Genomic DNA, 13111 nt, shown 5'->3' on the forward strand with positions numbered 1-13111 from the left:
ATTTTCTTGTGCCATTCAGACTGACTAGTCTTGCTGTATCTCCAGGAAAATAAAATCTAACCTTGAAAAATATGACTTGAATTACAGTTATGAGTAAGTTACAGAACTTGAGGCAGCTCAGATAATCTGTGTGAAGATTACAAATGTTCATGACTTTTACTCAGCTGCAGTCCTATTTTCTAGTGGAGTCAAGTGCAACATTCTTATGCTTGCTGGGGAGTAATTCTGTGTCTGTTTTTCATGATCCTTTTTACACTGCTCAGTAGTCTTTTGACAACTTATTGGCAGCTTTTCACTCGCCCTCCTGTTGTGGTATGGCAGTGGAATGAAGGGAATAATATTCTCAAGGAAACCCTAAATACAGATTTATTGAAGTGAAGATTTACAATACTATACCAGTACCTTAATTGACACACTTAGTCCATTTTGTTAGGTTTAACTAAATCTTGAATAGTTGATTGTTAGCTGGCATTTTGTAATCTGAACGACTATGTGCTTCCAGCATTTTGTATGATTTTTCTCTGCTAAATTAATTTTCAGATGTTCGTTCCTCATAAAGAAAATGAGCATTTGCTGAAGTTCATCGAAGTAAAACTTGGTTTAAACACAACTAAGTAAGTGTATTTGAACTCTTTACACCTCCCAAGATATCCAGACTTTGAAAACTGCTCTGAGAAGTGCATCATTTCAGTGGCTTGTGAGAATTTGCTAGAGGAGCTAGGGAAATAGTTTAGTTATTTGTTGTCTGGTTTTAAGATTGAAGTAAAAAAAATGTGCACATACAGAATTTACTTAGGGTATTGAGGTTTCCAAGGCACTTCAGTATTTTTCATGCCTTGGGGTGAAAGCATTTCATGTATTTTTGTTCTCTTGTGATGTTGAAGAGTGAAAACTTTCTGTACCCTGTGTAGTGTTTCTAATAAGACTTGAAAGCAAAGATAATAGGGTAAAGGTGGCAGTACTAGCTTTTTATAGCCTGGAAAAGAAGGCTCTGGAAAGAGTCATGAATTATTGATGCTATCTCAAAAGAGGCTTGGGTTGTGGGTACCCCCAAATCCCCCTGTATGTTTTGGAAGAAATTAGGACAAGGGACATCTTAAAAGTCAGAGGGAATTGTTGTGATTCTGAGAAAAAACATTAGTATCTGTAAAAGAGTTGGATGTTGGACTACAAGAAAACGTCGTGGCAACAGATTTTCTGGAAAACTTCCAATGAAGTGTTAGTAAGGACTGACACGCCTCCTGGACCCAAGCCAAGACTTGCAATTCTGTGCAGGAATTGGAACTCTCTTCTAAGAACTGCATCTCTCTTAGAAAAAACTACTTTATAGCCTTTCAGGGGAACAAGTGGAAAATGACATCACACCCAACTAAAACTGTTGGGGAACTTTTGGAAGACAAGATGTAGAGACGTTGACTAAGATGCATTGTTTAACACACACACAGACCCATTCTTAAGTGTTTTGCAAGAAAAGAAAGGACTCCTGGTCAGGATTTCAGTTTATTCAGCTCCTCCCAGGTATTAACAGATTTCCCTTTTTTTCCCCCTGGGGACTTGCTACACGACACTTTTCAAGCTGTCAGACTCTGCAATGAAGCCAGAGATTGAGACAAACTGAGGGCCTGTATGCCTGGGATATTGTGTAACTGTGTATTGGAATTATGATTTGCAGCACAAGAGCTTCAAGATCTGTCTTTTAAGGCCAGCTTGGACATGCCCAGCTGTTAATCTTTAAACTGATTCTGTCTGAAAGTCGTTCAGTCCTCTAGTCTTCCCTTGGGAGAAAATGAAAAGAGGCAGGAAAGCAAAACAAAGTAAGACAAGAATGCATTCACAGCACCACATGCTGCACCAGTTCCAGTTGAGAATACACACTGACAGTGCTTGGCAGAGTGTATAATCTTCCTGCTTGTTAACTGCGAAAGAAGAATGATCAAGTGGCTTCGGCTGCAGAACTAGAATTTCAGCATTAAGGATTTTATTCCTGGCAGTGCCTCAGGCTTCTTTGTGATCTCAGATGACCACTTTCCCTTCTTCACCTCCTTCTTTGGAATGAGGACAAGCATACCTTCTTGCATCAGCATCTCTAAAATCTTAATCCACTGTGACAACTAAGTGCTTTGTGGTCCCCATAATGGAGTTATATGGGAGGTTGGGCTTTTGTGATATAAAGGAGTTGTAGTCTGCTCTCTTCAGATCACAAATACTTTTTGGGAATATAAGCTTTTGACAGTTACTGTAAAGAGTACTTGCAAAGCAGTTTAGCAGTTTCAAATGATAAAAAGGTAACTTTTCAAAGATGAACTTCAAGTAATTTCCCATGACATGAATAGGTTAAACTGCAATTGTTTTGTGCTGGGTTGTTGGTTTTTTTTCTAATCTATGGGATATTGTTATTGTTTATAATGGAATGTTTTTGCCTTACTAGGAATTTTACAATGAATTGGCTCCTTTGTCAAGAATCTCTTCAGGCACCTTCTCAAGACTTTTTTTTGCGACTAACACAGTCATCACTGTTGCCTTTTTATATTTTAGTATTAATTATCTGCCTTTTTTCTGTAACTCAGGTCATTTTTAGGAGAATTTGGTAAGTAACTTGTTTATATGAAAAATAAGTTAAAAATAAGAGGCTCCTGGATGCCTCAGGGAATGGTCGTCATGTGTTGCTCCCAAGTCTGTTGTACCATTGAGCTTTTCAGGGTGTGAGCACCAGTGGGAAGGCCCACCAGAGCCTCCTAAAGAAAAGTCCTTTAGTGAGGAGCTTCTTGAGCATCCCTCCTGTCAGGACAGGGAGTTGTCATTTGTTTGTTTCCCCGCAGGTGCAATTCCTGCAGAGCTCTGGCTAATGTATGCTGATGTGTTTATGTCTCTTCCCATTGACAGAGAAAGATGTTGTAACTGTAATTCTCCTTCCAACAGCAAAGTTATCCAATTGTTGCTAGAATTTTTTTTTCTATTTCGGATTTGGGGTTTTTGGTTTGTTTTTTTTTTTCAAGTTTACATGTTGAGACAGATGAGATGGGTGGAGGTGAGAGGATTTTTGGATTTCCAATGCTTCACTGTTTATTTTATAAAACCTTTGTTTACTGTGATAAGGTCCATTAGCCTTTGCTGCTTGGAACAGAGCTGAAGTAAAACTGACTCAATTATTTTTAGTTTCACAGTGATTCACAGTTCCCTTGAGAGAAGGGGTAGTGGAACTGTCTTTGTAAAAAGAGTAAGAATAGCAACGCTGTAGATCCTAGCATAACTTGTCTTGGAAACTCAGTGGTTAGGAAATTATCTCTTCCTGGTAGAAGATGAATGGTGTAACTGCTCAGATATTAGAACAAATTTCTCACTTGTCTGCAGCAAAAATCAATAGGTTTATTTCAAGGATGAAGGCTTCTAACAGGTAAAGGTTATGTTGCTATAAATGATAATGTTTTTCAGGTTGGATGTGTGATAGTATATTTAAAACAATGGAGCAAACTTCTGATTGTTTTCTAGTGGTTAAAATAGCTACTTATTACTTTGTAATGAGGAATGACTACACTGTGTCCAACACCTTTTTAAAGAAAAACTTAAAATAAACCTTCTCTCCCTCTTTTTTTTTTTTTTAGTTTTTGAGTCAGTTAATAATCTCAAAAGATTTTTTTTCATTTTCTATAAGGAAGCTTATTATAAAAATGTAACCTGGAATCACATCATGGTAGAAAGAATTGTTATCTATTTTACGCCTTGCTATCTTGTTCATAGCAAACCTTTTGTTGAAAGATTTTGGCTATGATTTTTATTTACAATATATTACTAGAATTTATAATATGTGACTAAAAGCTACTTTTGTTATCTTTGTTGTAAAGTGGTACACACATTCCATAATTCTTTACCAGGCTAATGGTATGAAGGAACTTAAAATGCATGTTCAGCATGATCCATCTACATGTTTGTAGAGTGTACATGCTCTGTCTCTTGGTACTGAATTACCTTACAGTAAGATTTATGGTCACAGGCAGTGATTCCATTGTTTTAATTTACAGCCATTGCTCCAGAGAAGTTGCAGTCTAAAACAAGGGACAGTGGATACTGATAGGTCATTGATCAAGTACAAAAAGCAAGTAAACAGTGCAACAGTATTATATGCTATGATGCAGAATGATCTCAGTGTACTGCTGACTTAAACGTATTTTTATTGGCACCTTTTCCTGGGATAATGTCTGAATTAAGTGATGTCTCATTTTCTCCAACTGCAGTGGTGAACCACTGAAAGAGACAGTTAAACTTGAGGATGGTCGAATTGGAGAGAGGCCAGAAATAGTTTATCATGTAATTCACACAATTTTGCTTGGTTGTCTAGCGATGTGTTTGGAAGGGTAAGTCTGATTTTGATGTATCTCTTTTGAAAGCAACAGAGTTCCTTACTGGATACGATACACCAAATACCCCTTTGAAATTCATCCTTTTTTGGAAATAATTTTGGCATATAGTGATACATCTTAGGAGGGGAGCAGTCAAAGATCAAAGATCATTTTGATTATAAATTGGATATAGTTATATGAACAATTGTGCTTGGTTTCTTTAACATGTTTTCCAAGCTTTAATGCAGCCAAGATCCAAGACATTAATTGAATCACATTTTAATCACTTTCTTTATGGTATTTAAGTGTAGAACTGTGCTGTAATTATTTTTAGCAAGAGCTTGTGTAGTGTTTTGATGAACAGAATAGTGCTGGAATATTGGAACATGGAAGATTTCTTATCCATCTCCTTGTGTGTAGGCTACCACAAAGTGTACCTCTGCTTGACAGGTTAAAGCAGTAGCAGAACTAATGTCAGAAGTATTGTGTTAGTCCTTAAAGCTAGAGAAACTGGTGGTTGGAAGATATTATTGTTCTAATCTTGTTTCTCAGCTTAATCAGCTTGAAGATATCAAGCTTGTGTTTTTATTAGGCTCCTCGTCTTAAAATCTAAATATTCTCAAATATTGCTTAAAGTGAGCAGACTGTTGGGTTATCATGTAGTTGTTCTGAGTTAACTAGTCTATCCTTAAGAGGCAGACAACACCAGCAAATCATAAATTGTTAATTAAATATTTTCCTTTCCTTTCTTCAGGAGCTCCCTTATAGTACATTGTCTGTACAGCTTTGCTGAATAGCTGCTTTTTACCCCTCCTTGGCTGGAAAACCACAACAGCCAAGTGACTTTACTATTCTCTGTTTTTCTTTCATCCTCCCCTGAGCTCTGTGAAGGATTTTGTCATCTTTTGCCTTGGATCTTGCTCCTCTGTCTTGCAGCAGATAATCAGGTGCCAGCTCTTCTGCTAGAGATTTCCTGGGTTTACCCTCCAGTGCCACTAAAGTTGACCTCAGATTGTTTCAACATCCACACTGTGTTTGACATAAGAAAAAAAATTGAATGTTTTAATAATAGTTTGAGTACAGAGGCATGCACAGGGTCCCAACTAAGTTATTGCAGTGTTTTTCAGAATGAAATATCTATGGACACCTTATGTTTGCATGCTTGCTGCATTTGGTGTGTGCTCTCCCGAACTTTGGATGACGCTTTTCAAGTGGCTTCGACTGAAAGCTGTGCACCCAATACTGCTGGTGAGTTGCTGTTGCCAAAGTCTTGGAAAATACAGCCAACAAGCATATAGCTTTGTAAACACCAATTATCTAAGACCCATGAAAGAATCCATGAAAACACCAGGTTGTTCTGTGAGCAGTGGATCGCATATAGTCTGCTTTGTCTTTGGTTCTTAGTATCACATGTTCTCTGACACCTGGTGATAAAGTTGCATTCCCACTACAACCTTTCCTCATAAAAAGCAGAGCTGTCTTCGTCTCCCTTTCACTCATCTCAACTTCTTTTAACAAATCTTTGAGACCTCAATCTCTCTGTCATATCTAGTTGGGATTGGTCAAGAAGGTCATGCATTTTTTAGGCGGAATGCAGGAGAAAAAGTACAGGTGCCCAGGGAAGACATAAGCCTTGTTTCACTGAGAAATGGGTCTTAAAATGTGGTAGTAAGATGTATTTAACTTCTGAGAATAAAACTGCTTCATAAGAAATGGTTAGTCAAATTACTTTGCATAAGATTTGTGCATATGTGGCCATTATATAGAAGTGTTGTGACTGAAGATAAGCTTGTGTTACAATGCAAACAGCTCCCCTGCTTCCAACCCTAGCTTTATTCTCAATATGACAAGAGATGCTTTCTGTGATTTTTAACAGCTTTGTGCATTGGTTTTATTAATAAAATAGGGATAGGATATTGCTTACCTTAAATTCAAGAGGCTTATAGGAATAAATAATGTATTCTACTTTGAGGTTCATTATGTCTCCTGTGAAAATACCATACACTGCTATATCAGAAACATTAACTGTGTTCTTTCAGTCAAGGAGTAACAATATGTTCAGGTACATGGTAAGCACATTCTTTTATATACGTCATGCTTTCTGTGATATAGACCTGCTTTTTTACTATTAAGATCTTTACTATCAGTAGATCTGTTAGTAGCTTATTATCAAAGGAATGCCTTGTGTGCATTCCTTACCAAACGTTCCTTGTACCATACAAGCTATTTTCTCATTCTTGCAAAACAAAACTTGTATCACAACTAGATTGATGGTATGCTGAAAGATGGGTTTCTGGGTCTTGCCTGTCAATAATACTGATCTGAACAAAAGCATCAATAAGATCAGAGGTTTGAAATGCTTGGTTTTTTCCTTTCTCATGTTCTCTCATTGCATTTGAATGTGAAGTGTTTACTTTCTTCTGTTCCCTACATCATGTGCACATGGAATCATTGTTACTTGAGGAGTAATTAACTGTCCCTAAAATTGGTGGTAAAGTTTTTGTGAGTCAAATGAAGCCTTCCATGCTAAATTAGGCAAATTCTTGTTTGAGGAAAGTTTTTTCAAGTCAAGTGGTAGAAAATCACGAAGTTTCACCTACTGTCACTCTAAGGTTTCAGACATAAATATTGCTTACTGTATGAGCAGAATCAACAGACACCTCAGTGTTGTAGAATGGTGCATAATCCATTTTCTCTAACGTGTACTTTCTAGGCTCTCATTCTGAGTATGGCAGTTCCCACTATAATTGGATTCAGCTTGTGGAAAGAGGTAAGAAAAGTACCTTTGTGGAGTTTTCTTTGTTTGTAGGCTCAATATGAGTCAAAATGGTGAGCAAATATAATGAAATGTGCTCGGTGAAATTAAATATATGTGATGAAATTGAAGCTATCATCCACTGAAAATATGTTCTGTTTTTAAACAAAACTATTCACTTTTTTCAGTGTAAGGTATTTGACAATTTAATTTGTTAATGATCATTTATTGTAATTAAGAAGTGTTTAAATGAAGAGTTTGTCATATTCAGCTGTTAAGCTTTGAATGTATAAACTGACTGAACAAAGAAAATACTGCCAAATGAAAACACAGGATATTGAAAACTATGTTGCCTCAATCTTAGTTTTAGTGAGAAGGAGTGAAGTTAGATGAAGTAAAATTACAGGAGGCCATATGCAAATAATCTGTTTGAAAAGCTCCCATCAAGTTATAATGGAATTAAATTACTTGTGCAGACCATTGTGTTGAGGTGTGTACCTACTACAATGCAGGGAAGAAAAGCCACAGATGTTTCCATGTTTAAAATTAATATTTGGTTCTTTCTTGCAAGTTGCAGACAGACTGGAGGGTAGAATATCTGGAAATTATTTTTTAAGCTCCTGTGAGTTCAAAAAACGTGTGAAACATCTCATAAAGTGTAATCCTCTGCTGTATTGGCACAGCTTTAAAATAGTTTGGATAGTCTTCTAAGAATTCATATATAGAAGCCAGTCTTGACCAACAGTATTTTAACAGGTTTTGTAACATCTGTCTTACATTGCAACCAAATTTTCTATTGTAGCATTTTTACATGGTTTTGATGGAGCAATAGATACTGTCTGTAAAAAAGTTAGAGTTGCTCAAAAGAGTTATGAAATCTATTACAATAGAGGAAACTAATTTAGTTAACAAAGTAATTATTTTTCAGTTGTTTTAATGAAAGCAGTGTGGAGGTTTGGACTCTAGAGGGCTTCTTCCATTGCAGATGCAGCTTCTGCTTTTAAGCAGCGGTGAACAGTTTGCTCTCCAGATTCATAACTCATCTCTGAGGTTGGGAATGTTGATTAGAAGTAACGGAGCAGCAAAAATGCCTTGAGATTCCTAATCTTATCTGTGCTTATAAAAGGCTGAGTGTATAGCTCAGCATCTTTTTGCTTGGCTGTCTTCTGACTGTCTGGCATAGTCCCTCCCCTAACTAGGTTTTCCCAGGTGCTGTGATTGATGAGTGAAGGAGGTTCTCCTTGGAGTGGCAGTAGCAGTTCTCTTTCCATCCGTTTTGGGAGTAGTTCCAATGTATGTGTAAACAGCAGTGCTTCCAGCCCTGACACTAACATACAGCAGCTGCTCTTGTGCTGGTTGTAGACTGCTGTCACTTGACAGCTGAGTTGTCCAGGTAATGGGGGTGGAAACCCCTCAGTTAAAAGCAGGCTCCCACTTCTAACTGTCTGTCTACTGTGGCTGTCCCAAATAAGTTGTCCCTTTAGTCTGGCATAACCTGTAAACTTCATTCTTTTCCAAAAGAGCTGACATCCAGTAACTTTCATTTAGTTTTTACAACAGCATTTATATGTACCTGCTCCAGCCCCTCAAGGCCGGCCAGTTTCCAGCCATGCCTTTCTCAGATAAATGGCACAAGGACTGACAAAATCTCCCATCTTAGTAAAGGACCTCAAACCTGACAGGATAGGGAAGCCATGAAGCAGGGTTGCAATCTGGCCTGGTTTGAAAGAGGTGGCATTCTATCTCACTTCACAGAATCCCTCCTTTTCCCAAAATGTTTTTCAAGAGCATAAACTGAGATATCCCACTTCACACAATGTAGTGTGCTTTCCTTCACTGCAGTGATTGGAGTCAGGAGCAAATCCAGGGCACATTACCAGGGCTTCTCTAGGAAATTTCTTCTGTCTTGCTTGCATAACACCTTTCCATCAAGTCACAACAGTCCACTCCCTCCTGCTCGAGCAGATTTACCAAGAGAGATTTATCATCTTTTCGGTTCAGTGCCCGTATTTGTAGGCATTTGCATATGACCACCTGAACTATGGTTTTGATGCATTTAAGGCCATGTAATGTTTATGAATGTTGTTGCTGCTATTTTTTTAATTTACTTTTAATTATAAGTGTTCTAATAAAACAGAGAGTGATGAGAACTTCTGTTTAACATACTTATTGTGGAGAGGGTCTCCTGCTGTCAGGTAAGTAAGTGTAAGCTGAGTTTTGCAAAATATTCAAGCAAAAGTACCAGTCAGGAGGGAAAACTGTTGAAACCCATTTCTGTTGTATCACTTAAAGCCTTAATGTAATGAGATGCTCTATAGATATTTTTTTTAACTGTAAGTAACCAAAAGCATTTCCATCAGTTTTTCCCTAGAATAATGACAGAGCTTACAGAACTGCAAGAATTCTATGATCCTGATACAGTAGAACTTATGACATGGATAAAGTAAGCATGAAGTCCAAAATTTCTGTTTTACTGCTTTTTGTAAGGGTATTTTTATCTCAGCAGTTTGTGGAGCTACCTCTATCAAGCTAGGTTTTCCCTTGCTAAGTCATTCAATGATGCATGGGGAAAGAAGTGTGTATTTTAAGTTTGGTATTGTTCCCATGAAAAGAAACAGGAGTTTATCATTGATTACCAGAGAAGATCCTGAAACACACAAGCAGGTCATGTTTAATGTCATTTCAAGACCTTGTTTCCAAATAGAGGTGGAGATCTTCGTACTTGCTTCTTTGCACGCTAACTTTTCATTAGATTAGAGGATTCATGTTGATTGTAATGCCAGCAGGGGACAAAAACACTGAAATGTTATGTGCCTGAGCCAATAAAATGAAATGCCTGGATGTGAGGATTTAGAGACTTTTGTCAGGATACATGGAGAGGAACATGTATGATTCAGACTTCCCCTTTGACCACAGTGAGTATGGAGCTATGTTATATAGCTTATACTGAACATATACACAGCGAATACCAAGTCAAGTTATTTTCACAGATATATTTTTCTTACCACCAGAAGTTTCAAAATTGCATTCTACCTCATTCAATCTAACTTTGAACTATGTCATTAGGAACTGCACTTTTCTGAAAATTAGATCCCTTGTGTTCAGATAGCTTAGCTTTAACTGTATTTTTTTAGAATATTACTTTCTGTGTTTATGTAGTCTTTAATGTCAACCTGTTCGTCTTCAGAAAAGGCAAGGCTGGTAATTAGCGTTCCAGCCAATTTCTTCTTGTTGTGGTAGTAGTGTATGTTGTTTGTCACTGCTGTAGCTCTTCAAGGCAGCAAGTGGAATAATGCCAAGTATCTAATTGCTTTTATGTTAGTCTGCATATACTTCAAGTACATAATTAATCATGGTGAATTTCATTGAGATTCACCCAGCTATGAGCAATTTGACTACCCTTATTTGTAGCAGCTGTTCTTGTTTTTAAAGAAAACAAAGATTTTTTTTCTTCTTATGGATATACTTAGCTATCCATATTGAAATTTTAATTCAATGTCATTATTACAGAATATTTTCTTAAAGTGTTCTCTGATAATACAAATTTAATTTGAATTTTCTCTACTGAAGTTGCCACAGTCTGTAATAAAGTGTGACAATGACTGTTTTCTTTCACTAATACAGAAATACAAATAGTCAAAAAATTATACCAAGCCCAGAAATATAATTGCTGTAGACATTATTCTGTATGCTGACATTATTTTCTCATAGATTATGAAATACATGGTCCTAGAGATCAAGTTACAACAATCACAAATTTTTCCCCTACAAGATAACATCACGTTGTTTCTCCTTCTACCTACCATCTCTCCCAAGCTTGTTTTGTCACGAGTTGGCAACCATTCAGAAAAGCAATACTTGGATCCATTCCAGGCCCACTCTGAATGGTGCTTGGAGGATTGCAAGGAGCAGAGAACAACCATCAGCCCTTGCCCCAGCAGGAACCCTTCCTTTCAAACTCCATATTGCTCCAGGTCTGAGTTTTCCCTGGCAAGGAAGGTACTGCCACAGCAATGCCATCACCAATTGTAATTAGACCCCCAGTGATACCTTCAAGTACTCCATTCTGCAGCACACTAACAGATCCCACAGTGTAATAAATTGTTTTGATGAGTGCATGCAGTACTCATGTGTGTTGGTGTTGCTTTTGCAGACGACAGGCTCCTGTGGCTGCAGTGTTTGCAGGCAGCCCACAGCTCATGGGTGTGATTAAGCTCTGTACAGGATGGACGGTGTCGAGTTTGCCTTTGTATAATGATGATGATCTTCTGAAAAGAAATGAGAATGTAAGTATCCAACTCCATAAATGTGGCATGTCACAGAAACTGTTCCTCTTCACCCAAATGTAATGAAAAAAAAAATCAAATGTATTAGAAGGGAAGAGGACATAGGAGTCCAGCAGACATGGATTATCAAGTAGATTGTCAGTACTTCATTCTGCACAGAAACAGTATCAAAATATTATTTCCAAAGACTTTTCAGGCCACTTGGAGTATGTAAGATGAGAACTTGCCATCAGTAGAGACAAATACTTCCCATTCAGCTGGCTATTTCCTCACTTTTGGGAGATGTCAAACCAAACTTTTTATATCTTGGTGTGTACATACCATTTGTTATTGCAGATAGGTCATCGTTGGGGGGGGTGTGTGTGTCCCAGTATCTAAGTTACCCCTGATTTTTGCATGGCGTGAACATGTTTTCTCAATTTACAGATTTATCAGATCTATTCAAAGAGGTCAGCAGAGGATATTTATAAGATACTCACATCCTACAAAGCCAACTTTCTGGTTATTGAAGATTCAATTTGCAATGAAGTGGGACCTGTAAGAGGATGTAGAATTAAAGATCTGTTGGATATTGCTAACGGTCATGTAAGTATCGGTGAGAAAAAATGAATGTTTGAATGCATAAATAATTAAATTAAAAACAAATCTTAAAATGCTGGTCTTATTTTTCTTATTGTAATTGACATGTAGACCAAGACTCAAATTTTAAAAGTGATCGGTTAATTTTTGGATTGCTGTTTCTTAAATTTATAATCTTATCCAATACTATTAACTGCCCTAATCCCTCCTAATAGATGAGTATCTAGCTGTGCTGCTTTTCAGCCAATCATTAAATACCATTTAACTATATATAAATGTTCAGGACTGACATCTGAAGAGGTAATTACAAAAGCAGTGAAGTCCTGCCTCAGAAGGCATTCTTCAGTAGCTTTGAAGATGAAATTCTAAAATGGATGCACTCAGTTTTAGAAGAACTCTGGCTGGGATTAGGACCAGCCTGCCATTTAGTTCAGTGCAGCCTGTTTGGTTCTGATGAGGGTGCAAGTCTATTCAGTTCAGCTTTGCAGACAGGTTAGCACACCAATAGATAGTTTAAACCACATCTGGTAGAAAGATTGGTTGAATAAACTGCACCATGAATGCTGCTTCTGTCATTGCCATGTTCTGTCTCTGGCTGTTAGTGCTGCTCTTGCTGCTGAAGGAGGGAGTAAGATGGGGTTTATAAGGTGATCTCGCTCCACTTGTTCATTGGCTTCCTGGAAATCCGCAAAAATTTTGATTTTATAAAGGCGGGGAGTGGCCTTGAACTCGCTTAGAGTTTCATTGCTTATTCTCAGGTCAACAGGAAAGAGAGAGTCACCAGTTTCTTCTAAGCAGTCACAGGTTACCTACATTTAGTTGGTTTCCTGTCCAAGAAGGAACTTAAGCACCTATTTGACATCAGAGTCTAGTGTGTGTTAACTATACCAAGTGAATCCTTGGTTTGAATCTTTTCCTTTTCTTTAATGGGGAAGACATACATATGCTTCTTGTATATAGTTTTCCATTCCTTTCTTCAGGAAAAATCCAAGCTGTTAATCTGTGTTAATTATTTTATAAGCTCTACTTTTGATGAAACAGTTCAAAAGAACTTGTAATGCAAGGATTTTATTCCTGTAGCTGCTTTGTCTTGAGGGAGTAATTTATAGGGGTGGTATGTTACTAGGGGATTATTCTGTATATCCTCAGGAATC

The 13111-nt window shown here is 37.4% G+C and overlaps 1 protein-coding gene across 7 annotated transcripts in view; it reads left to right on the forward strand.

Moving 5' to 3' along the window:
* DPY19L4 (dpy-19 like 4) overlaps nt 1-13111 on the forward strand; it is a 33965-nt gene that overhangs the window by 13977 nt on the left and 6877 nt on the right. For 4 of the 7 annotated variants that reach the window (XR_011148446.1, XM_069005153.1, XM_069005157.1 and 1 more), the window contains exons 11-18: nt 541-614; nt 2429-2587; nt 4233-4352; nt 5465-5585; nt 7051-7107; nt 9453-9535; nt 11246-11378; nt 11805-11963. Coding sequence is in view for 5 of the 7 variants with exons in the window: in XM_069005153.1 (XP_068861254.1) it covers nt 541-614; nt 2429-2587; nt 4233-4352; nt 5465-5585; nt 7051-7107; nt 9453-9535; nt 11246-11378; nt 11805-11963 (906 nt within the window). In the remaining 2 variants the exon portion in view is untranslated. Of the gene's footprint in view, nt 1-540; nt 615-2428; nt 2588-4232; nt 4353-5454; nt 5586-7050; nt 7108-9452; nt 9536-11245; nt 11379-11804; nt 11964-13111 lie in introns of those variants that run through there. The other 3 variants (XR_011148447.1, XM_069005155.1, XM_069005156.1) reach the window with 3 other exon arrangements.

Source organism: Aphelocoma coerulescens, chromosome 2 (genome assembly GCF_041296385.1).
Source record: "Aphelocoma coerulescens isolate FSJ_1873_10779 chromosome 2, UR_Acoe_1.0, whole genome shotgun sequence".
Classification (NCBI taxonomy): domain Eukaryota; kingdom Metazoa; phylum Chordata; class Aves; order Passeriformes; family Corvidae; genus Aphelocoma; species Aphelocoma coerulescens.